Source organism: Stegostoma tigrinum, chromosome 1 (genome assembly GCF_030684315.1).
Source record: "Stegostoma tigrinum isolate sSteTig4 chromosome 1, sSteTig4.hap1, whole genome shotgun sequence".
NCBI lineage: Eukaryota > Metazoa > Chordata > Chondrichthyes > Orectolobiformes > Stegostomatidae > Stegostoma > Stegostoma tigrinum.
This window is the reverse complement of record NC_081354.1, coordinates 54,834,272-54,861,839: the sequence shown is the minus strand read 5'-3', so window position 1 is coordinate 54,861,839 and position 27,568 is coordinate 54,834,272. Positions and strand designations below refer to the sequence as shown.

Genomic DNA, 27,568 nt, shown 5'->3' with positions numbered 1-27,568 from the left:
AGGGTTCTGAAATAGGGGGAGGCGGATCGAAGGTGGATAGAGGAGAAGATAGATGGAGAGGAGACAGACAGGTTAAAGGAGCGGGATGAGGTTAGTAGGTAGGAAATAGAGGTGCGGCTTGTGGTAGGAGGAGGGGATAGGTGAGAGGAAGAACAGGTTAGGGAGGCAGGGCCAAGCTGGGCTGGTTTTGGGATGCAGTGGGGGGAGGGGAGGTGTTGAAGCTGGTGAAATCCACATTGATACCATTGGGCTGCAGGGTTCCCAAGTGGAAAATGAATTGCTGTTCCTGCAACCTTCGGGTGGCATCATTGTGGCACTGCAGGAGGCCCAGGATGGACATGTCGTCTAAAGAATGGGAGGGGGAGTTGAAATGGTTCACGACTGGGAGGTGCAGTTATTTGTTGTGAACCGACCATCCCCAAGCCTCCACTTGGTTTCCCCAATGTAGAGGATGCCACACCGGTTACAGTGGATGCATGATACCACATTGGCAGATGTGCAGGTGAACATCTGCTTGATGTGGAAAGTCATCTTGGGGCCTGGGATGGGGGTGAGGAAGGGAGTGTGGGGGCAAGTGTAGCACTTCCTGTGGTTTCAGGGGAAGGTGCCGGGTGTGGTGGGGTTGGAGGGGAGTGTGGAGCGGACAAGGCAGTCACGGAGAGAGTGGTCCCTCCGGAAAGGAGACTAGGGTGGAGATGGAAAAATGTCTTTAGTGGTGGGGTCGGATTGTAGATGGCATAAGTGTAGAAGGATGATGCGTTGTATCCGGAGGTTGGTGGGGCGGTGTGTGAGGATGTGTTAATGCTCTATGTTCCACAAGCATAAGTACCACTATCTTCACTCTGCTACTTCTCACTCACAGCGCCACCACTCAGTCTAACTGTGCTATTGCACAAACCCCACCAGAACACTGCAACCCCCACTACTGCATGCATCATGTACATTCAAAAGCTCACACTCACTACATCCTTTCGAACAACGAGCCTTTCCTGCTTCTGTGCTTCCCACTCATTACTGGCAACACTTCGTTTCTGCATCACTGCTAACTGCTCTTTCTCATTTATTCATTCACGGGATGAGGACATCACTAGCTAGGCCAGAATTTATTCTCCATCGCTACTTGCCCAGAGGTCAGTTACGAGTCAGCCACATTGCTGTGAGTCTGGAGTCACATGTAGGCCAGACCAGGTAAGGATGGCAATTTCCTTCCCTAAATGTCATCAGTGAACCAGATGGGTTTTTTCCAACAATCAACAATGGGAGCATGGTCTTAATTCCAGAAACTTTTTCAATTTGAATTCCACCATCTGCCATTTGAGCCCGGATCCCTAGAACATTGGCTGGGTCTGCGGATTAAATCCACTGGATTCAATCCCTCTCATTGTTTCAATGCAGGGAAAATAGTCCTGTGCTGGAGCCAAGACTGGTGGGGTTGTGCCACATGGCAGAATCATCACAACACAGTAGACATGTTCAAATTGGCCAAGACAAGCACAGCCATTCATTGGGAATGGGGAGATCTCAGTCAGTAACTAACCCAATGTACTTCACTGAGCTGTGTTGGATAGCTCTCCCACAAAGTCCTTCTTAAACTGGACAATAGTTTATCCTTCTTAGATAACTAATACTTACTGATGCCTTATTCAGGCTGTGACAGCACCCAGGCCAGAAAAGGCCAATGCTACAAGCCCTCAGCTCTTCTTCTCTGAGGAAGAAAGCACTGAACCATCACAGGCCATATACATGCGAAATGTATAAACAGGTAATCTGTGAGGAATGTCAGCAAGAGAACACAGCTTTCTTAAAGGAGCTCCTGAGCCCTCAAATCTGACCTAACGGAGTCTCATGATATATCACAGCATAGTGAGAAATGGAAGCTTCCCAAATAGATCAATGTCATGCCTCTAAGAGGAACCCTAAGGCATACAAATGAACCTAAATATACATTGTTCGACCGAAATGTTTATGTTCCACTGAAGAATTTGAATTCTGGTGGGAAACCATCATGTTTGGCTTTACATTTTGCTCATCACAGATCATGTCCCTGGCATATTTACAGTTCAGTGTGTGAATGTGATGACGATGACTTGTTGGCTTCTGGTGATAGCTATGGAGTGTGTTAGTGAAATGCCAAGTTCGGTGACACTTTTAATATAGTTTACCTAATTACAGTTACTGAGGCACATGGTGTGCACAATGTCACGGGGATATAACTCCTAATATGCATTCTTGGACAATGCCTGAGCCGCCATGGAGTGCAATTTAAAATTAGATGGATGGCAAAACAGGGAGCAGTGGCTGTATGATGAATTCAGTTGCATCTTCACCAGCCCAGTGACTCCATGAGCTTTTGGCAGCCTCCTGTTTCCATCAACCCTCCCCACTCCCACCACCACTTTTATGTAACTATTATTGCCTCCAACTTAATCCAACAGGCTGAGACTTTGTGAATTGCCATACCCTGTTGGCCTGATACTCTCCTCATGTAGAGGCCAGTGTGATAGTCCTGGAGGCCTCTGCCCTTGTCTGTGTTCTATGAGATCCCACCCCGCTATCTCAAATTGTCTCCTTTTCATTGTCACCATTGCCTCTGTGATCAATGATGCCCTTCCTCAAAATGGAGCTGCTCACTTTCCCCAGGACCCTAGTAGGACTAAGTGCTTGACTGCTGTGGCCAATTCACTGAACTGAAGCCACACAAGCTTTATGACTGACTGTAGTCATTTTTGAGCCCAGTAAGGGCTGGTCTCCTTTGACTTTCAGACGTGGCTGCTCGCTAGAAGCACATGTATTGTTTTTGCCACATAAGCTATTGTGCATGCGGTACCGACACAGCCCAGTGCTGTACTGTGACATGTTCATCCCTATGACTGTTCAGTGCCCTTCACTTTGACAAGCTGACAACCTTTCCCTTTATAAGAAAAACCAATGCGAGATACAGAGGCTCCAATTAATTCCAAAGTGACTGAGAGTGATGAAAGCAAGCTAAAATCCACAAGGTGCATTTGGCATAGATGTATGGGCAGTCCTGCTTGGAAAGCAACTTGGCAGAGCTTGAAAGTTGTAGGTGCTCCTGAGGAAGTGTGCTGAAATGGCAATGATGATGGTAAGGCTGGTAGTTTGCCTATGCCAACTTGAGTGGTCGGACAGTCAGGGAGGGTAATGTCCATAGTGCAAGCAGGGGCATTACAGTGAAGACAGAGTTGGATGACGGATGGCTAGCTGTAAACGCCAGATACTCATGTCAGGGACTTGGTCCAACCAGTTTCTATGGAAAGGTCACGAGAATTGGAAATGGCATTGAAGTGAGGTGAGCTGGACTACTAAAGAAGGTGTAAATGCAAGAAAATGACAAAAACATAAGCAGAAAATTGGAAAAAAATCGTCTCGGGTCCTGATTTCTTGACTCACATCACATCATTCCCAAACCGTTCCAAGCATTTATATATTATAAAGCCTTCCATCAGTTTGCCCATCCTTTCCAGAGAAAAGAACTCCAGTCTGGGCAGTTTCCCTGATAAATATACATTCTTATACATCATACTTAAGAATCTTTTTGTTGCAGCCTCTCCAATGCAATATTGTATTATTACAAATTGCAATATACAATATTGTATAACATTATGGACACCAGAACCTTGCAGAGTGAGCAATATGTTACCTTTGTACATCTTAAGAATGTCCAACTTACTGTTTGGAAGAAGCAAGGAGTTTGTTTCACACCACTAACCTGCTCAGGATTTACTTATGATATGGTGAGGAAACAGGTATCCTTAGTATGGATCTACACTGCTCCTTGTTATGGCCAGACTAAACCAACAAAATATATTAAGAAAACAACCTAAACCTAAACTTTTTTTATTTCAAAGGCAAGTGCCAGGCATTGCACTCTGGATGCAAATCAATTGGTCAAACACTCAGATCTGAAGCAAAACATATTTTATTCGGACAGTGTTGGTAACATATAGCAAAATAAAGAAGAAATTGAAAAAGTTAACTCTAATGGAAAATTTACCATATCATTAGATTATTTAACTACTAAACAGTAATTGTTCCAATATAGTATTCCCATAAATACACCATTGACAAAGGCAAATTCAGTAAAATAGATTGTCTCAAAAGCAACTCTCCAATCCAGGAGGGAAAATATCAAAAAAAACCTCACAGACAGAGAGAGAGAGAAGGGAGAGATGTATTGTAGCTTTCAAACCCAGTTTCAAGACCCCAGCAGCTGCTGTTACTAAAAAAATTAAAACCAGAAGTCCTGGTTCTGGGGAGCTTGACCCAGCCCATTCAGGCTGCTCCTATTGGTTCAACTTTTTTAAAAAAGACCCCCAAGGCCTCACAAGCTGTTTACTTTTTTGGATTCAAACACACAGCTTTGAGCCTCTGTCTTAAAACTACTTGTCAAAGAGTAATCAGGAGAAAATACATCTCTTAATGCTCTCTCCAAGAGCTGTAGAAAATGACAGAAAGTCTGTGGTTGTGGAGTAGCCATACATTTAACCAATTACATCGTGTTGAACAGCTTGGGACATTTTATTCTTACAGGTGCCATATAAATGCAAGTTATTGGTTGACAGGGATCAAAGTCAGAGGTTTCTGATTGATCTGACAACATTATTTTACTTTCTCCTCTATTATTTTAAAATGAACAAATGTCACAAGATTAACGTAAGCAGCTCTTAAGGGGCACCATACTGAAAATCAAGGAAACGTATCAAGTCTAAATCAAAATATAAGTTAGTGGGCTTTTAATACACCCCATCCCCTGTGATGCCAACCTATAAGATCATTGTTAGCTGGCCTGTAAAATGGAAGATCAATGATTACCGTAAACCCAAATGAAGTTGGCACACTGATATGATTCTTTCATCAGTGGAAAAAAATTAAATGTTAGCAACTGACAAATTCTAGGCCCTCTTTACAAATATCGAGGGAAGGATCATTTAAAACAGATCTGCAGCCAGAACTGTGTCAAGATCCTGGGGATTAGATTCCTAATCACACTTTGAAAATCTCCAGGTATCTGCTGCTGAGGTATCATCAGTTTCAATTTTTTTAGACTGTTCTGTCATCACCAATGCCCCGAGAGATAGACAACTGTAGTTAAACCAAACCAATGTTTGTTGAGTCTTTTCCTGGAACCAGTTTAATCCTACAATTGTTTTATTTTCAATTCATGTTTCCCCAGTCTTTCCTCCATGCCTTAAATCAAATCTTATGAAACAAGGTAAGTTCATTTCCTTACACATTATGAGAGATCATGTCAGAAGGTTAAACCTAATGTTTAAACAAAATAAGATTAAGAGCTTCACTATGTCTCAATATTCCAATTCCAACTGAGGATCAGTGTCATATCTAACTTGAACCATTCCCTCTTGCTTGTTTCCCTTGTGAACACTACCTTTTATGATGTGACTCATAGGAGTGCAAAACCATGGGCAACTTTAATTAAACTTCACAAGGGATTTGTCTATTATTCACTCAGAGAATCAACATAGTCTGTTGTGTGCTAATAAAAAGCTTTTGTTTCTGTCATGCAACCAAACACATTCATCCCTTTAACAAATATATTGTTTTAGCTACTGGTTATTCCTTTCTCTTTACAGACCACACACATCCTTCCTTTAATGGAAGAACAGAATGCTCTCCACTGGGGATTTATCCATTACTGCCTTCAGTGACACACCATAATCACCACAGAGAAGCATCAAGAATAATGAATAAGGTAATGTTCTGACTTTCTTCCACTCTTTACTGGACTATCTCACTTTCAATCAATATTCTGATCCAGATTTTCTTCTGTGTTCACTCCCAAATGGAGCTGTACTTGATTGTTTGGCTCAGAAGCCAAGATGGAGTCAGGATTATTACTGGTCACACACACTGGGCCAATGAATCAGTACGCCTGAAATTTAGACTTTCGTTCCAGGTACAGGTTGAAAATGGGAGTCCTGTAGCTGCTCCCAGAAAGAATTCCCTGACCATTAGCTGAGCTTGGCCGCATATACCTCTGTGATAAACTTCAATTCCTGGCTTCTTATCATTTTAGCTTAGTACTTTAGGTTGGGTTTGACTGAAGTAAAACTGGATTCGACTTGGATGCCACCCAAAATAGCAATTAGTATTTTATCATGGGACACCGATTTGACCATTAAAAGGGGCTACTGCCTGAGCCAGACAAGTGCCCTGACCACCTACAAAAGATCTTTTCGGGACGGTACCAAATGGCTCAGAAGCAGGAGCTAACAAGTACTTCCTAATGAATTTTAAGTGACTGACCAGCTCATTTCCACCCATTGGAACAGTGGAAATTTTTCTCTACACACTGTCATTGAACAGTAATGAACAGCACAATTTTAGTTCCCTTTCTCAACCCAGGTCTATTCAGACTTAATACAGTGGTCACACTGCGATCTATTCAACACACTGATTGACTGCGATCCCTCTTGTTTATATGAATCCATGCCTGTTCCACTGAACAATTATGGTCCTTCTCTTCCATTCAACTCACTGGAAGTCACATACGCAGCTAGGACACGGTAGTATAACAGTGTAACAACAATATATGTTATACTTACAGCATTCAGACCACAGAGCTGGTAGCAGGCCATAACAACAATGACTGTGATGACTTGCCAGCGCATAGACTGCTTGCGCAGTAACTCCACCACTGATACCAAGTGAACATGTTTTTGGGCTTTCCTTTCTGCCTGGACTTCCTCCAGTTCCTTCGTGACATCGTCTTTCCCATGAAAGATTTGAAATGCTGAAGAAAAAACAGAAATTTATCATTTTTTAGATGTCAGAGAGAGTCATCTTATCATCCTGCCTTGTTGAATGGGTGGGGTCATTTCAAAAACAAAGTATTGCAGATGCTGGAAAATTGAAATAAGAACAAAATGTTCTGGAAAATCGCCACACACCAGGTAGAGAAAATGATAATGGAATTTGTGATTTTTCCTTTGTCTGAGATACCATTTCACATGTAATGAAATATTTGCTTTTGGGGCTTTTGTTTAGCTGTTGCAGTACTTTGTCCTGAACTAGATAATGCCTAATTGCTGATAACAAGGTGTAGAGCTGGATGAAAGCCCCAGGCCAAGCAGCATCAGAGGAGCAGGAAGGCTGATGTTTCAGGCCTAGACCCTTCTTCAGCATCTGCAGTTCCTGCTATCTCTGAATGTCTAATTGCTGCTTGCTTTGTAATGAATGAAACTGGATAATCAAATCTTGCCATAGAAGTGACCCAGCTATCATTTTAATTACAACTACTTCTACAAAACTCAAAATTTTCTTTGCTCAGGTATCGAACTATGGAAAACACACCAACCTCAAAAGTTACTAATCAAGGTTGGAAACCCTTCAAATTCTATTCTAGTCCTCAAATCAATTACAATGCTCCATTTATCTCCTTGTATGGGTTTTAGAAGTCAAGTCAATTTCTGACTCAGATCCAAGTCTAGCCATATTTATATCGCACAAGAAATACATTTAAAAATAAATAATTCGGACAGAAACATGACTTTTATTCATAAAAGTTCATCACTAAATCTTTATATCTCTCGCTGGAATTCTGGGCATAGATTCTGCTGCCATTCCTGCCTGTCACTGATGCATCCTCAGCTTCCTTAACAACAAGACTTATTGGAAGTATGGACATTTTGCCCGCAAAGTGAGAAACTCGGATTTGGACATTTTCCAATTTGGCAGACGCATTTCCTAAAGGTGGCCACTGCCTGTTGTATCTCTGTTGTGGGAAGTGGAGGCAGGACGAAATTGGGCCAACTAGCAGCACAGGCTTCTCAGTGGTGCCTATGGAGGCAAGTGAGTAGCATGAAGAGCTTTTTAGCCTGCTTCATCATCTGAGACTTTAGCTTAGACATATAAAAAGCTGTGAGACTCTCTTGCCCTCTACACCGCCCACTCCTCAGCCATCCCCATGTCTCCAGATCCCAATGCAAGCTCCATGTTCCCTCAAACCCCACTGTGTATCTTCACGGTTCTGACACTCCCATGCTCCCTCATGTAGCCCATGGCTCTTCCATAGACGTTGACCCGGTATTCACCAGGGACAGACTTGCAGAGCCATGTAGAGATGAAAAAGAATAAGGTCTAAATTTTCATAACATTAGAGAGCTCACTGATTATCTCACCAATTTTGTCATTGTCATGGAGATGGGGAAATGGGGATTGTTTGCAAATGACACATTGACAGTTCACAGTGGCAGCTGTCTTCAGTCATATCTGATTTTCGTTAGCCAGGAATGAGAAACTAGGTACGTACCAATTAAGTCTGGCAGCACTTAGTCGGCACTTGGCAGAGCTTCTTGGAGAGGTAAGGTACCCATTAACGTGTGTCCCTAGGATATCTTTTGGAAAGATTTGATGACCTTTGAGTGAGGTACACTATGTTTTGAGTAAGGCAAGATGCACTATGGAATAGATAGGGTGACATTTTGGTTTGTTCAAAGTAGAAACAAATGTACATAAAAACTATATAAACTCATTGGAACTGTCAAAATAACTTGTCTAAAGGAATTTACAAAGCATTTAAAACTCCTGCCCTTTAAATATTTGAAAAGAATGTCTGGAATTTTAAAAATATTATTTACTATTGCACTACATCTGTTGACATAAGCCTGCAAGCAACCATTACTAGATTAATGCTGCATGTCTTATTTCATAGCCTTCCATGATCACAATGGGTTGCATGCCTTTCCATAGTTTAACTGATAATTCCAAATTATTTTAAACAGTTGAAGGATGGATTATTAAACAAAATTCAAATGTGTTGTTCACTTGTAAATCAATTGATTTACCTTAATTTTGAACAATGTACGGAAGATTTCCCTGACAAAGACTGACAAATTCCTGGGACATGATCAGATGTTCCCCAGAACGTTGTGGGAAGCTAAGGAAGAGATTGGAGGGCCATTTGCTGAGACTTTTGTATCATCAACAACAAAGGTGAGGTGTTGGTAAACTGGAGGTTGGGTAATATGGTTCCATTATTTAAGGCAGGTGGGAAGGAAAAGCCAGGGATCTACATACCAATGAACCTGATGACAGGGGTGGATAAGTTGTTGGAGGAGATTCTGAGGGTCAGGATTTACAAGCATTTGGCAAGGGAAGGACTGGTTAGGGAGAGTCAACATGGCTTTGCGCATGGAAAATCATGTCTCACTAACTTGATTGAGTTTTTTGAAGAGATGGCAAAGAAGATTGATGAAGGCAGAATGGCAGATGTTGTCTACGTGGACTTCAGCAAAACGTTTGACAAGGTTCCACATGGTAAACTGGTTAGTAAAGTTAGATTACGTGGGATCCAGGGGGAACTAGCCAGTGAATACAAAAGTGGCTTGAAGGTAGGAGACAAAGGGTGATGGTGGAAGGTTGCTTTTCTGACTGGAGGCCTGTGACCAGCTGCGTACCACAAGGATCAGTGCTAGGTCCATTGCTCTTCATCATTATTGTAAATGATTTGGATGTGAATATAGGAGGTATAGTTTGCAAGTTAGCAGATGACCCACCAAAATAGGTGGTATAATGGACTGCAAAGAAGATTATCTCAGAGTACAATGGGACCTTGACCAGATGGGTCAATTGCTGCAGAGTGGCAGATGGAGTTTAATTTAGATAAATGTGAGGTGTTGTATTTTTGTAAGGTAAATCACAGCAGGGCTTATACAGCTAATGTGAGGTCCCTGGAGAATATTGCTGAATAAAGAGACCTAGGGGTGGAGGTACAAAGATTCTTGAAAGCGAAGTGGCAGGTAGATAGGGTGGTGGAGAAGGTGTTTGCTATGCTTGTCTTCATTGGTCAGAACAGTAAGTACATGAGCTGGGGCATAATGTTGTGGCTGAACAGGACATTGGTGGGCCACTTTTGGAATACTGTGTGCAATTCTGGTCATCCTTTTATAGGGAAAGATGTTAAACCTGAGATGGTGCAGAAGGATGTTGCTAAGTCTGGAGAGTTTGAGCTACAGGGAGAGTCTGAATAGTTCTCAACTCTGAGGAAGGATCACTTGACCCGAAACATTAACTCTGATTTCTCTCCACAGATGCTGTCAGACTTGCTGAGCTTTTCCAGCAATTTCTATTTTTGTCCCTGAATAGGCTGGAACTTTCTTCCTGTAACATTGGAGGCTGAGGGGGTGACCTTACAGTGGTTTAGAAAATCATGAGGGGCTTGGATAGGGTAGGGGAGTTCAAAACTCAACAGCACATATTTAATGTGTGAGTGGAAAGATTTAAAAAGGACCTGAGTGGTAACATTTTTACACAGGGGGTGGTGCATGTATGGAATGAGCTACCAGAGGAAGCGGTGGAGGCAGATACAATTACAACATTTAAAACTTCTGGATGGGTATATGAATAGGAAGCGTTTAGAGAAATATGGACCAAATGCTGGCAAATGAGACTAGGTGAGGTTGGGATGTCTGGTTGATGTGGATGATTAGGACCGAAGGAACTATTTCCATGCTTTATGACTCTATGACACATACTTGATACATTCCTACTGTCTTTCATGAAACCTCTAAAAAAATTTAAATCCCTTCTTTATGGTCAATTTGTTTATAAAGTAAACACATTTTTATTCACTGACCACATTAAAGATAGGTAATCCTTTAACATCTTCTCAAAACAGCTAATAAAGAAAAAACAAACTCTTCCCCCTGCTTAGATTATCTGTTTAGGGCCCTTTGAAAATCATCCAAACATTCACACAGGGTTCTGCCATTATAACAGCCCTTGGGAAATGCAAACTGAGAAATCTATTGAAACTGCAGGAACAGATGATTTTTTTTTCTGAGCTACACTGTCAAACAATACAGTCCAACTATGATTGTCTGTATTTTTTATTCTTAACTGAAAGCTAATACATGTTTATTTCATCTTTAAAGGGCTTGAGATTTAAATCACTTCAGATCATGGCACTTGAACAGTCCTTATCCAAGCTTCATGAGCATTTATACCTCCCCCAAAATCCTTGCAATAGCAAAAGCAGGTCCTTTTGAACTCAGCTAACCCTTCCAAGATCTCATTTTCCATCTGTTTGTTTGATTACCTGCTTAAATCCATCTGCTGGGAAAATGGGATGTGATGGGAATAAGGCAGGCCTTCTGCACTTGGATCCTGTCCATTGTGTTTACCAGGTATCTGCAGTCAGCCCGACCTTGCCAGAAACCTTACTGCTAAGAATATGCAAATGTCACCTTCCATCTTGGTTTAATATGCCTTCTGACTCTATCGAAGCAATCACTTTTTACTCCGTCTGCTAAGAGTTATGTACATAGGATTATATATCTTTGGGTGGTTGAGGCTTACGTGGGAGAAACACCAGCACAGACCAGTTTACTGTGCTGTATATTCTGCACATCTCTTGTCATACTGAGCAGGGACACTTCGGCTTGTGAACAAGAAGTCAAGGTACACTATGCATGCTCAATGTCTGTATTAATAATAGCAAGGATTTTGCTGTCAGTGGCCAGGAAGAAAACTATCAGTGCAAATCTAACTACCTCTTTCAAAAGGACTTCACCTTAAGCAGAGAAAGCAGTCAATCAACTGCCCTCACAGACAACAACCTAATACGTTAAAAACTCCAAATTCCTTCAATCTAATTTTATATTTCAGTTATTTTCAAAATGATCATCACTGGCTCAAGATAGTGCTAAATATCATAAACAAACTTTTAAAAGCTGCACTTTTTTGTCACAATGAACGAATTTGGCAATCCACAAATTTAAGGGACAAAGAACAAGAACAAAGAAGAACAAAGAACAATACAGCACACGAACAGGTCCCCTGGCCCTCCAAACCTGTGCAGACACATTTTGGTCTTCCATACCAGAACAGTCTTCATTTACAGGATCTTTCTCCCTCTATTCCCTTCCTATTCAGGTGCTTCTTGAATGCTGCTATTGTGTCTACTTCCACCACCTCCTCTGGTAACGCGTTCCAGGCACTCACCAGCCTTCGTGTGAAAAACATGCCTCGCACATCTCTTTTAAACTTCCCCCCTCACACCTTAAACCTGTGTCCCCTTGTAATTGACCCCTCCACCCTGGGAAAAAGCCTCATACTTTCCACTCTATCCATGCTATTCACAATCTTATAAACTTCCATCAGGTCGCCCCTTAACCTCCTGCCTTCCATGAAAACAAACCCAACATATCCAACTTTACTTCATAGTTAAAATCCCCCATACCAGGTCCTGGTAAACCTTTTCTCTACCCTCACCAAAGCATCCACATCCTTCTGGTAGTGTGGTGACCAGAACTGTGCGCAATATTCCGAGTGTAGCCTAACTGAAGTTCTATAAAGCTGCAGCATAACTTGCCATCCCTATACTCAGTGCCCTTTCCAATGAAGGTAAGCGTGCCGTAGGCCATTTTTTCACTACCTTATCTAGCTGTGCTGCCACCTTCAGTGATCTGGACCTGCACACCCAGATCCCTCTTCATATCAATACTCCTAGGGTTTCTGCCATTCACTGTTTAATTTCTCCCTGTACTTGACCTTCCAAAATGCATCACCTCACATTTGTATGTATTAAACTCCATCTGCCAGTTTTATGCCCATGCCTCCAACTGACCTATATCCTGCTGTATCCTCAGCAACTCCACCAATCTTGTAGTCTCTGCAAATTACTAACGAGACCAGCTACATTTTCCCCCAAATCATTTATATAGACAAGAAACAGCAGAGGTCCTAGCACTACTCCTTATGGATCACCATTATTCATAACCCTCCATTCTGAAAAGCACCCTTCCACTGTTATCCTCTGTCTTCCATGACTAAGCCAGTTCTGTACCCATCTTGCCAGCTCACCCCGATACTTCACCTTTTGTACCAGTTTGCCATGAGGCACTTTGTCAAAGGCTTTACTGAAGTCCACATAGACAATATCAACAGCTTTCCCCTCATCAAACATCTCCGCCACATCCTCAAAAAACTTGAGCAAGTTGTGTTTAGATTAGATTCCCTACAGTGTGGAAACAGGCCCTTCGGCCCAACAAGTCCACACTGCCCCATGCAGCATCCTACCCAGACCCATCCCCCATAACCCACACACCCCTGAACACTATGGGCAATTTAGCATGGCTGATCCACCTAACCTGCACATCTTTGGGCTGCGGGAGGAAACTGGAGCACCTAAAGGAAACCCACGCAGACACGGGGAGAACGTGCAAACTCCGCACAGACAGTCGCCCAAAAGTGGAATTGAACCCGGGTCCCAGGCGCTGTGAGGCTGTAGTGCTAACCACTGAGCCACCGTGCCGCCCACTATGAGCCATGACCTCCCTCGCACAAAATTACTTAAAAAGTTTCTCAGAGCTAGTGAGTGTGTTCAGCAGCAATTATGAAATTAATGTACTGTTTAAAATTCCAATTGCACCTCTGTCAAAATTGTTAAATCTTTTCAAGGGTCCATTCACTGTTTGCTTAGGCATTTTACTCTGGAAGACCTCAATAGTACGCCCTCTGGAGGAAAATAGGATCATTGTCAGCAATAGCTGAATTTCCACATTATTCTGAGTAATTGCAGACTCCCAATTTTTACCATCATCTTCAGTGAAATAATGAGGAATACCGAAAGCCTCAGCATTGTTACTGCTGCAAAGTACAGGCCAACAATTCAGTCATTGTAAAGCCACAGGCGGAGGTAAAACTGGTGAGTAGTAGCAGCAGCGAATTAGCAGGGATTTTATACTGAGCTTAGTTTACCTTTTCAGTTTTCAGTTACCTTTTTGTAACTGAAAAATACTGAGAAACTAAAATCCCATCTCCCAGTATACAGACGTCTGATTCAAAGTCACATTTGGGGTGAAGATTTCTGTTAAATGACTGTCATCACGATGCGCCATGCTGCTCGCTCCAATACACTTCGATCTCTCCACATTCTTTAGCTTTTGTTTCAAGACTTCCCTTTCTGCTTCTATTTTCCAAATCTCATTGCTTCTGCATTAGATGCAGCACAATCTTCAACATTATAATAACAATCAAGTGTGGATCATAGGTGAGTCACAGCACAAAGCAATATTAATACTTTTAATATTTACATATAGAGTCACGTAGGGAGGTTTTCTAGTTGGCTGACGTTCATCCATATTACCTGCGGATTGTGGTGGAAGGGCAAACGGTTATTCATGTCTAAAATCAGGAAATATTAGTGGCACAGCTTTATTTTTATGACTGGAACTGTTGAAAAGAGTGGATCTGTTTTTGTAGGTATAAAGGAGTTGCAGGATAAACTTATTTATTTATGTAACTGGAGTGGTACGAGACATGGATTTATTTATTTAAGAACTCTGAAAAGTTTATCGCTGCCCTGGTAGCTGCCATAATGTCTCATTGTCCAGCAGTCAAAATGTCACAGTTTTTCATTTCACCTCCTAAACTTCATAGATCCATCCCAGGAGACAAGGAATATCCTTTGAAGAGAAGGTATCTCATTGCCTTGTGTTACCCAAGAAAGACCCACAAAGAAAACCATCGGTCACCTGAACCACCATCGAACAGTCCATTGGGCTTCTGAACTTATTTTTCTAATGCCTGAATTAGTCAGCCGCATTCTCCATCAAATAATCTTTTGAGCAGGTCCAAACCTTAAAGAATGGAGCCTTGGGATGATAGAGATCGTCAGAGCAAGAAGAAGGGTGGGAGACTGAAGAGAATGAGAAAAGGGAGAGAGAAAAGACTAAGATACAGCACAAAGACATAGCCTGGCCGTCCAGTAAGGTGGTCAGGCCAGCATAGATCTGAAGGGACTCATCAGGAGACCATCAATGTCAGAGATCAGCTGACTTAGGTGTGAATGAGTTGAGCCCTTCTAACCCAGAAGGACTGAGTGCTCTGGGTCTCATTCTGAGTTGCCTGTAAGAGCACTTCCATTGAAAACCCCAATGGGTGTAATAAAGTAATGCAATCTATTAGCACTTTACCCCTCCCCCACCCTCAGAGCCACAGAGGGAACGTGATGTACAGGAGTATAGGCACATTCCGGATCAAAGAGATATCATTAATATTGGATGGTTGTGAGCTGTGTTTGTAATGTAAAATATCACAAGTAACATCTTTCATGTCTGTTGCATGATTGGGAAGGAAGCAATAAGAATATTTTGAGTCAATCAGGAATACATCCTGATACTGGAAAATCCGACTGATCAAACTAGTCACAAATGAAACTGAAGCAATCTTTAGCCTTAGTTACTGGGAGACTTTCATTCTTCTCTAGGCTGAGAGGAGCTGATTACTAACATGGGTAATTTTACTGAAATCTACCTGTGATTTTAATACATGGGCTTTTCAAATTCTATAACCTTGGTTATCTGTCCAGCTCAGCTGATGGTAAAGATCCTACTCTGACCCTAAACCAAAGCCAAGGGGACACAATCTCAGCTGCTATTCCAGAACAGTGCTGAGTAGGACTGCATCAGTTGGGGAATCTCCTATCTGGCAAGATGTTATGTGGTTGAATTTGGTGGTTCAGATCCAAGAGGAGAATTTCCCTGAGACGTTCCCCAATTTGACATTGCAAGTTGGTGGATGATCACCAGAAACCCCAAAGGAATGCCATCAATGGCCATTTGAGCTGATTCTCTGGTAGCTCTGCCAAAATTACAGAAGAGACAACAAATCTGGCAGGAAAACCTAAACTACTTATGCACTGACCCCTTTAGGTTAATTTCCATTCAAAATTCATCATATTTCAAAATCCATCTCTGGAAAACCTTCCTCAGTTTCTTATTACTTTTACTACTTGCATCACAGTAAATCAGGGAGGCAATGACCCAGTGATACTTTTGCTAGATTGTTAATGACCAGGTAACATTCTGGGGATTAGGTTAGATTCCCTACAGTGTGGAAACAGGCCCTTCGTCCCAACAAGTCCGTCCGGGTTCAAATCTCACCACAGCAGATGGTGAAATTTGAAATCACTAAAAATCTGGAACTAAGAGCCTAATGATGACCGTGAATCCATAGTCAATTGTGAGAAAAGCTTATCTGTTCACTTATGCCCTTTAGGGAAAGAAACTGCCATCCTTATATAGATAATAAAGTGTGAAGCTGGATGAACACAGCAGGCCAAGCAACATCTCAGGAGCACAAAAGCTGACGTTTCGGGCCTAGACCCTTCATCAGAGAAGCCATCCTTATATAGCCTGGCATACACGTGACTCCAGACCCACAGCAATGTGGTTGGCTCTTAACTGGCCTCTGGGCAATCAGGGATGGGAAAATAAATGTTGGCCCAGCCAGGAACACCTTCATCCAATGAATGAATTTTTTAAATTCTCTAATTAATCTTGTTGCAAATTTCTAGCTCATGGTTTATGTGCTTTTGAATATACCATTTTGCTTTACAACTAAATCCTGTACTTTAAAAAAATAAAGTTTTAACATATAGAAATACAACATAACCGAGTGGGAGGATGTTGGATTTAAAAGGTCCGAATAGTAGACATTATGCCAATAAAAGTGGTGTGGAGAAACTTAAACAATGCATGACACAAATGAAGACAGAAACTAAAATGAAAACAGAAACATAAAGATAGAGTGGAACTGCACCTTCTGGTCTCTAAGTTGGAAAAAAAAACTAAACCTGAGATTTGGAAAACAAAATCTCTGGGCACATGGAAACTGATTGAGGCTATATAAAGGGGCACACTGCTATCCAAGCTCAGGAGTTGCAACTTAAAACAATGCATTCAGTTTGCAGTTCACTGACAGAAGAAAGTCCAAGTAAATGACAGTTGAAGAGCCCTACACTGTAAGCCGAGTAAAAGAAAAGTAACCTTATCAGTGAGTGGAATGTAGGTGAGGCTTTACCTCAGTTTGAATGTTGCAACGCAATGAAGTTAAAAATTGTCTTGCTTAGAACTAGTGAAAGAATGCACAATGGTCCTTCCTAAGTCTTGCTGCAAAGAAAGAAACTAATAGATTACCTTGGAAGGATCGAAAAAGCAACAAAAACAAGGGACTGATATATCTGCAATCAACAGATGGTAAACAAAAATTTGCCTCTGAGAATAGTTGTAAACAGGGAAAATTAAAAATAGTCTCCAAAGTATTGAGGTGATTCTATAGTTGCTTCGTGAAGATATTTCTTTCTATCAGATATCAGAACATTCAAGAGAATTCTTGGGAGAATCAAGAAGTAAACTTAAGGGACAGGCATATCTGAGTATAAGCTATCATGACAAATAAATTTTATTTGTTTTACTTAATTTGTTCAGTATACAATAAAGTTTGTGGTTTATTTTTTTAAAAAGTGAAAAGTGAAATCTTTGCTGCATTTCCCTTACCAAACGAGAATGTCATGGTGTCAGTCTTGAAAATATCCACTGATTCAGAATTCACAGCATTTTGGGTAGAAGCGCCAAGTTTCCAGTCCACCTTGAGGGGGATTTCACTTCTAAATGGCCTAACACAAATCTCAAGATTATGTCATATTTGTCTGGATTAATGCACCAGAGAAAATTGTTCAGCTGTATTGACACTTTCAAATGTCTTAATTATGTCAAACACTCCTCAATATTCTGGGCACAAGGGATTATAAGTCTAAAGAATGCAACCAACTTGACAATTTAACTTCTAAGCTCTGGTATCTATCTGTTCAATTTTTACTGTTCTCCTTCCAAGGCCGATAGATCCTGACTGAGGTTGGGTGCCCAAATACAAAAGCAGGGTTTCAAATGAGTTCTGATGGAGACACTATCCTTCTGAAATATTGGTGCTTCATTCTAAATTCCAATTCCCTTGGGATAAAGGCCAGAGTTTTATTTGCTTTTGGGATTACTTTTTGCATATGTGGGTAGAATCTTGAACATTTTTGTCCTAAATCCAGAATCGAAATAGCATTTCTTTTTTATTCAGTCATGAGATGTGATTGTTACTGGCTGGGCCTGCATTTATTGCCGTATCTCAAGATCGAGAAGCAACCGGGGAACAGGTGAATTTTGCGGAGGCACATTTCCCAGGATGGGGTGCTGCCGGGGAGAGGCAATCTGGGCACCATGAAGGTTGTAAGGAAATGGGGCCATGGGGGTCAGAAGTCAAGTCAAGTGAATGGCTGCCATTAATTTACCACTGAAGGCCCCAACCCTTCCATTTCAATGGTCACATAAGATGCTGTTCATAGATTTCCCCTTATCCACTCCCAATTCCTCTGACAAAACTGAGCAGCAAATCTAAACTGGAGGATCACATGGGTGCCTAAACCTGCATTTTAGCTGTTTTGTCAATCTTCTACCAAGCATGCTGTTGATGTTTGCCAAAATAGTTGAATTCAGCCCCATTATTTGGCCAGTGTTAGGATTTATCATGGTAGCACACCTCAGCTTGAAGCATAACCATTAACATTTACACTGTTATAGAACTGAGAATCTATGGACGTTCGAAATTTAGAATAAAAATGGGAAGAACTGAAAAAACTCAACTGGTCAGCAGCAGCTGTGCAGACAGAGAGAGAGACAGAATTAAAGTTTTGGGCCTGTGACCTTTCATCAGAACATTATCTACCTCCCTACCCATTTACTCATCTACCTGGCTATCCACCCCCACACACACACACACACACACCAAACTATCCGTAAGATACTTTATTTTCCTCCTTTCCGATAAAGTATCTGTCTGTAATGACAGAAATGGATACTTAGCCTGTAATTTACCAGCACAGTTGTTTTGTACCCATTACATGTCAACTATAATTGGCTCCCACCCCTCTGCAGCCACCTCACGTTGATACTCCACTAGCTATTTCTGGACAGAAGCAGTACAAAATGTTGTATAAATTATACAGTCAGACAATAATTCACAAAGATACACAGGGCTCTGCACCACCAGGAAGCTCACAAGTTCATTTCAGGCTTCGCTTTTGTCCCGAAAATAGACAACATTTAAATAAAAAAGAAAAATGACCTTTATATAATTAGTGGTTCTTTCAGAAATAAAGAATTGTTGCTAAGAATTCCTCATGCAAATATTTTCATGAATGGTTATGTTCCTTGTCTGCATTCTAAATTAATAATTTGCCTCTGATTGAACTGCATCACATAATAATTTCAAGCAATTTAAGATGGATTAACTGCTTGAACTTGTCAAGTTTCAATGATGAGATAAAATTCATTTACGCTTGGCCTATTTTTACAGTATTTGATAAAGAGAGAATGATGACTGTTGTTTAGAAACAATAATATTGATAATGTTGCCTGGGGGGCGAGGGTGCTGTACTTTAACAATTCTCTCTTTTTGCAGCTTATTGGTCCATTGTACTTTGCCAGTGTTCACTAATCCATTCTGAAATTGTTTACATTTTGAACGTGATTTCAAAGATTTTTATAGTTTCATGGAACGACAAAGAATCTGGAGCAGGGATTCAGGTCATTCTGCCCAGCAGAAAAAGGTAGTATTCCACACAAGCCTGTTCGCACCTTACTTTGTAGCAGTCTATTTTAATGTTTTCCTGGTATTCCATTTGTGAGCATTTCCCTTCAGCATCTTGATTCTTGAGGTATTTTGTTGTCTTTTGCTTCCTAAAATACTTAATATTTCTTCAATGATTACGTCTTGTACTTCACTGAAACAATGTGTAATATTCTTCCATTTGCACCTCTATAAGTTTGCACATTTCTTCCTTTAGAAATATTTCTCTGATTTGAAAGAATTTGCTCCTCTACTTCTTCCTTCTCAATTCTGGTGATGAATTTGAGCTTGGAACATCAACCAGACGCTTCCCAGATGCCAGCTTTCCTCACAAATGTTGATTGATCTGCTGTGAGCCCAGCTATTCCTGATCTTGTCCTTAAATCACTCTGGTGTTGAGAGATAGCGAAGCGAGTCATGTCATTGCCACGAGCTGACAGGCAGAGAGCTGTTAAGTCAACAGAGGAAAGGACATGGGCCCAGCATTTTATTCTTCTTTAGCAGACAGGGCATCAAGCTTAAAACTGCAGTGAAACTCCTGAGAGAGGGCTGACTTTACCAGACATCTTGCTCTGCTACTTGCAATGCTCAGCAGATAATCCACATGAATCATATCTTTGACTCCAACCATTGTGAGTATATGATGACTATGTTTGACATTAACTGAAAAAATACAGACCAAATGCTCTTTGATAATAGGCCAATGCAGTGAGATGCCAAACACTGAATTTTGCCTCAAGAGATGAAAAATGTGTGATAATATATTGTAATATAGTGTAATTAACAATGGAAATATATTTTTCCTTTCAACAGAGGAATCCTTCCAAGGCATCCAGAAATGAACGCTGCATCAGAATGCAAGAGATCAGAAATGAAGGGGTAAAAGCTTCTGGATGTGAGTTTGCTCACTGAGCTGGAAGGTTAGTTTTCAGACGTTTCGTCACCAGGAAGGTGAGGGATGTGCTGGAGATGGCCCAGGTGAACTGAAGGTTGGGGTGGAAGGTGTTGGTAAAGTGGATGAACTGTTCGAGCTCCTCTGGAGAGCAAGAGGCGGTGCCGATACCGTCATCAATGTACTGGAGGAAGAGGTGGGGTTTGGGGCCTGTGTAGGTGCAGAAGCAGAACTGTTCCACGTAACCCACAAAGAGGCAGGCATAGCTGGGGCCCATGCGGGTGCCCATGGCCACTCCCTTTGTCTGTAGGAAGTGGGAGGAATCGAAAGAGAAGTTGTTGAGGGTGAGGACCAGTTTGGCTAGGCGGATGAGGGTGTCGGTGGAGGGGGACTGGTCGGGCCTGCGGGACAGGGAATTGGAAGTTCATCCACTTCACCAACACCTTCCACCCCAACCTTCAGTTCACCTGGGCCATCTCCAGCACATACCTCACCTTCCTGGACCTCTCAGTCTCCATCTCAGGCAACCAGCTTGTAACTGATGTCCATTTCAAGCCCACCGACTCCCACAGCTACCTAGAATACACCTCCTCCCACCCACCCTCCTGCAAAAATTCCATCCCCTATTCCCAATTCCTCCGCCTCCGCCGCATCTGCTCCCACGATGAGGCATTCCACTCCCGCACATCCCAGATGTCCAAGTTCTTCAAGGACCGCAACTTCCCTCCACAGTGGTCGAGAACGCCCTTGACCGCGTCTCCCGCATTTCCCACAACACATCAGTCACACCCCGCCCCCGCCACAACCGCCCAAAGAGGATCCCCCTCGTTCTCACACACCACCCCACCAACCTTCGGATACAACGCATCATCCTCCGACACTTCCGCCATCTACAATCTGACCCCACCACCCAACATATTTTTCCATCCCCACCCTTGTCTGCTTTCCGGAGAGACCACTCTCTCCGTGACTCCCTTGTTCCCTCCACACTGCCCTCCAACCCCGCCACACCCGGCCCCTTCCCCTGCAACCGCAGGAAATGCTACACTTGCCCCCACACCTCCTCCCTCACCCCTATCCCAGGCCCCAAGACGACTTTCCATATTAAGCAGAGGTTCACCTGCACATCTCCCAATGTGGTATACTGTATCCATTGTATCCGGTGTGGCTACCTCTACATTTGGGAAACCAAGCGGAGGCTTGGGGACTGCTTTGCAGAACACCTCCGCTCGGTTCGCAATAAACAACTGCACCTCCCAGTCGCGAACCATTACCACTCTCCCTCCCTTTCTTTAGATGACATGTCCATCATGGGCCTCCTGCAGTGCCACAATGATGCCACCTGAAAGTTGCAGGAACAGCAACTCATATTCCGCTTGGGAACCCTGCTGCCCAATGGTATCAATGTGGACTTCACCAGCTTCAAAATCTCCCCTTCCCCCACCGTATCCCGAAACCAGCCCAGTTCGTCCCCTCCCTCCAATGCACCACACAACCAGCCCAGCTCTTCCCCTCCACCCACTGCATCCCAAAACCAGTCCAGCCTGTCTCTGCCTCCCTAACCTATTCTTCCTCTCACCCATCCCTTCCTCCCAGCCCAAGCTGCACCTCCATCTCCTACCTACTAACCTCATCCCACCTCCTTGACCTGTCTGTCTTCCCTGGACTGACCTATCCCCTCCCTACCTCCCCACCTATACTCTCCTCTCCACCGATCTTCTTTTCTCTCCATCTTCGGTCCGCTCCCCCTCTCTCCCTATTTATTCCAGAACCCTCACCCCATCCCCCTCTCTAATGAAGGGTCTAGGCCCGAAACGTCAGCTTTTGTGCTCCTGAGATGCTGCTGGGCCTGCTGTGTTCATCCAGCCTCACATTTTATTACCTTTTCACATGTTACTAGCTGAAGGGCTGGCATAGATGTGGACATGTTGTAAGGACTGTTTCTACGGGGTTCCCTGACTTACAAACATCTGATTTAGGAACACTCAAATCTACTAACACAATCCCACACAAGGGTGTAATGTTAAGATCTGACAAATGAACATTTTCTGTACTTACCAATGGTAATGTTATAATGCCCTGGACTGTATTCCAACTTGCGTACAAATTAACTTAAACGGGCTCAAGAATGGTTGCAGAAAATGAACTAGCTGCTTTTGTTCAACTCAAAGGATAAGAAAAACCATGTAGTGTTTACTCATTGATTCCGTAAAATCACGTGGCTCTTACAGAAGCTCTTTACATTGCTCTCTCTATGCGACTGACAAAGAAAGGATATTCAAGGTTTCTGAAAAGGAGAACTTTTAATGCAAACAAAAACCCCGGTCCAACTGACTGTCTACAGATTTGAGAATCACCACAGTCAATAATAACCCAATATCATCAACAGGAACCAAAAGAACTGTCAGGAAGTCACCTCTATCCACTCTTATGGTTTGGATTCTTGGACCACAGAATTGGTTCCTTATTAACTATGTTTTCTAGCCGTGATATTTTTGCAATGCTGCTTATCTTGACTGTCTTAATTGTGAATGAGTGAGTGTGTGTGCACGTATGCATGTGCATATGCATGCATGTGTGTGTGTTGTTGTATGTGTGTGTATGTGTGTGTGCCTGAGTATGTCTGTGTTTTGGGTTATAAAGCAGATGTGGGCTAAATCTGCATATTAATAATTAATACAACTCTGCCATTCATTAAAGGATAAGTTTATTTATAATAAATGAGTCTTGTACTCTTGTTTATTGCTGCAACTGGGTGTCAATTTCTGTTATCTTAAATAACAATCAAAGTCAAGCAAATGAACTATCTCAGTGATTAAATTGGTCACTTATACATTTGTGACTGCCTGAAGAATAGCAGGGCTTGAATTCCAATGTATTTATCTCAAAGTGGCTTTGGAAGTCACAAATCTTCGTGAATTTGGCACTTATCCTTCACTTCAGAATCAAGGACTACTCCGAGACGAAGGTTAGAATGGTCTATTTTGAGATAATGGGAAATGTGAAGAATAGAATCAATGTCCAAATGGCAATGCTTTTGTAGGACCATCAATGAATTTGATTTTTCCGATTCTGAGCTGGAGGAATTAATTCAGGACTCATTCTTCTAGTTTCTACAATCAACAGTAAAGAGATAATTCTTGCTGTTAGCAACAAAAAAGCTCAAAACTGACAACGTCCCTCATCCAGGTGTTTTGGGGATCTATGGAATCCACATGAGTTATCAAGCAGGATACTCAGGCATTCAGAATACTCAGATGCAGCAGGTCAGGAAGTAAAATGCATGCATCATAACTCACTTATAAATCAGTTGTGAGGATAGGAAAATCAAAATTCCGGTCCTTGAGGAGATGCTGAGAAGATTGATCAAATTGTTTAAGGTAGGTTAAAATCGCTGGACTTGTTCTCATCAAGCAGAGGATATTTGAGGGGAGATTTGGTAACGTTGCATGAGATTATGACAGGTTTGAGAGTTGTGAGCGCATGGAATACTTTGCCAGTGGTAGTCGTGGAAGCGGAGTCATTAGTGACATTTAAGCGACTGCTGGACATGCACATGGACAGCAGTGAACTGAGGGGAATGTAGGTTAGGTTATTTTATTTTTGGATTAGGATTATTCCACGGCACAACATCGTGGGCCAAAGGGCCTGTACTATGCTGTACTTTTCTATGTTCTATGTTTAGGGAAGTTGGGCAGGTAAAAGATTTTCTGACTGGTTGATGGTACAAAGACAAGGGGACATGGTTTATGATTTTGAGCAAGAGTTGAAGGAGGGTTGTGAGAAAGAATGTTTCATGCAATGAGCAGCAATGATCTAAAACTCACCACCACAAGGTTGATGAAACAGAGATAATTGATAATTTGAAAAGGAAATTGGACAGGTACATGAACTAACTTGTAGAACTAAGGGGATTAAGTAAGGGAGTGAGAGTGACTGGATTTTGCTGTGGACAACTGGCACAGACTCAATGAGCTGAATGGTCTCCTCCTGTGCCATAATGAATTAGATTTTCACTGCTACGGTGAATAGCTAGAGAGGGGAAACTCACTAAACCTGCCTTGGTTATAAAGTAACCCAATTCAGATCTTTTTACTCAGCATGGGGGAGGGAGATGGGTGCAGGTTGGCGATAGACTTCCTAATGCTGGAAGCAAAGACTATGTAACCATTCAGGCAGATGACTGCCTAGGTGGGCTTGTTAGAAGGACTGCCTTGGTTTTCTGAGACTTTGACCCCAGTTGTTTCAGAAACTACTAGTACTCACCCCTCACAGCCCCTCCCAACCTCAACAGTTCCTCATACTATCCCTGCCAATTCAAATCACAGCCCCCAAACATTGACCTTCCTCCATGGTCATTCACAAATCTCATGCTATCTCCATAGCCACTCACCCAAAATCTAACATAAGCAGACTCTAGAAGAGATGTGGAGATGATGTACTATTTCAATAATCTGATACAGCTCTCAATCATACACAGTTAATAGTGAGGAAAACCTCCCATTCATAAAACATATTCAAAGCTTTCAATTTCAAGAGGTTGGCTTCTTAACAAACAAAATTTGAGTCACTTTGCTGGGAAGAATAGAGGCATAGACTATTTTCTCAATGGGGAAAAACTTTGCAAATCTGAAATACAAAGGGATTTGTGAATCCTATTCAGGATTGTCTTCAGGTTAACATGCAGGTTCAGCTGGCAATTAGGAAAGCAAATGCAAAGTTAACACTCATTTCAAGAGGTCCAGAGGCTGCGTAAAGCTCTGAACAGAGCACATTTGGAATACTGTCAGCGGTTTGGGCCCCATACCTCGGAAAGGATGTGCTAGCATTGGAGGGTGTCTCAAGGAGGTTTACAAAAGTTATCCCAGGGATGAAGGGCTTGTTTATGAGGTACGGTCGAGGACTCTGAGTCTGTACTCAATGACCTTTAGAAGGATGAGAGGCATATGATTGAAATTTCCAGAATACTGACAGGCCGGGTTAGAATAGGCTTGGAGAAGACGTTACCACTAGTAGGAAAGACTAGGACCTACGGGCACAGCCTCAGAGTGCAGAAATGACCCTTCAGAACGGAGATGAGGAGGGATTTCTTCAGCTAGACAATGGTGAATCTGTGGAACATATTGTCTCGGAAGGCTGTGGAGGCCATGTCATTGAATGTGTTTAAGACAGAGATAGATAGATCCTTGATAGGAGATCAGTGACAGGGAGAAGGCAGGAGAGTGGGGCTAAGAAACCAATCAGCTGTGATCCAACAGTGGAGCAGACTCGATGCTCTGAATGGTCTAATTCTGCTTCTGTATCTTATGGTCTTAATGGTCAAACCCTTCATCAAATATATTGATCCTTTAATAGCCTCTTTAAATGGCCAATCAAACTGAATTCTAAATTAAGGGTGCCAATTTAAGACTGAGATGAAGAGGAATTTCATCTATCAGATGGTTGTGAGTCTTTGGAACTCCTTTCCACAGACAGCTGTGAAGGCTGAGTCATTGGGTATATTTAAGACTGTGATAGGTAGACTCTTGATCAGTAGGGTTAAGGGGAAAAGACAGAATGATGGATATGAGGAGTGCCAAATCAGCCATGATCCCATTGAATTATGGAGCAGGCTTAAAAGGCCGTACAGTCTAGTCTTGTTCCTATTTCTTGTTATCTTATGGTTTTATGAACATAGAATACCCTAAGATAATTATAACTTCTGAAACTCAGCCAAGTATTCACAATGACATAATGATGGCTTTTGGGCTAATGTCAATAAAGAACTCAGTTGAAACTTTTGAATGGTACCTTTTCCCCTAAAACTGCCTGTCTATCAAAGCAATCTAGCAAAGTATCATTCCTTAACTCTCAGTGACAGCTGTGTAACCTTTTTATTTAAGTTTAGAGAACGGGAAATTGAAAACTTCAGATCATGACAATTATACAGACTTAATCCACCCTTTAAACCTGTGAATATGCATTCTATCGACTTGTAACACTTGTACTATGGATTAATAACTTTGCAATATCTAAATTGGGGTCTGTTGGGATTCTGAGTTCAAATAGCCTTGTTGAATGTAGGTTTCCGATCCCCTTTCCCCTGATAGAGAGGATTAGATCTGTCAGAAACGATGGTGGGGCTTCTGCGTTGGAGTTTCACTCATCATTGATAATGGCCTGTGGTGTTTTCTTCATTCCATGAAAATCTAGTCCCAGACTTATGACGGGATAATACTCTGATTATAGATATAGCACATCTCAGATAATAACACTTCCTCAATATCTCGATGACATAAAGGCAGCATTTGTGGTTGGTTTGGGTACACCAGAATTCAAGCCCTGTGCATGCCTGAAGAACTGACTGACCGAGGAGATGGCAAATCTACTCTTAGTTACTAAATGCCCCTTCCACCTGGCTGATGCTAATAAAGTGGCCATGCCTTTACTAACTTCAGACAAACTATTTACTGTGGGAGAGTAGGGAAGTTTAAATTCTAAATAAAATAACAACTTTTCAGAGGCTACCATCAATGTAATGGAAAGGAAAAAGCAAATGTCAAAATTCTAGGTCCGATAACGCATTGCAAAATGTTCAGTACTGCAGCTTCTGAAATATTTTTGGTGCCTGTGCTGCTGCGTGAGTATGCTGTGCCCCAACCTTTAATTATGAGCAGCATTTCCTGGTACAGAATTCAGCAGAAATTCCATTGTGTGGAGTTTTCTCCCACAAGAGGAATTATGGTGTATCCATCTGTGCACAACATGTTAGAAGTCACACAACACTGGGTTATAGTCCAACAGGTCTATTTGAAATCACAAGTTTTTGGAGTGCAGTCCCATCATTGGGTGAAATATAACCTGGAGTCGTGTAACTTCTGACTTTGTCCACCCCAGTCAAACACCGGCACCTCCACATCATGCACACAATGTTGGCACAGGAATATAATACTGTCGATATCAAGAGTTACATGACCCAGTTGATGTATAATAATGATTAAGTGGATCTTAATGTTTAAAGCTAAACTGTTAAAAAATATCGAAGGGAGGTAATGGCCTAGTGGTATTAATTCAGAGACCCAGGTAATGTTCTGGGGACCCAGGTTCGAATCCTGCCATGGCAGATGGTGGCATTTGAATTCAATAAATATCTGTAATTAGGAATCTAATGATGACCGTCATTCCATTGTCAATTGTCGGAAAACCCCATCTGGTTCACAAATGCCCTTCAGGGAAGGAAATTGCCATCCTTACCTG

At 42.1% G+C, this 27,568-nt stretch overlaps 1 protein-coding gene across 8 annotated transcripts in view; it reads right to left on the bottom strand.

The window, feature by feature from the left end:
* slc2a9l2 (solute carrier family 2 member 9, like 2) overlaps window positions 1-27,568 on the bottom strand; it is a 359,547-nt gene that overhangs the window by 142,286 nt on the left and 189,693 nt on the right. For all 8 annotated transcript variants that reach the window (XM_048544948.2, XM_048544963.2, XM_048544954.2 and 5 more), the window contains one exon: window positions 6,585-6,772. In XM_048544948.2, the coding sequence (XP_048400905.2) occupies window positions 6,585-6,772 (188 nt within the window). The remainder of the gene's footprint in view (window positions 1-6,584; window positions 6,773-27,568) is intronic.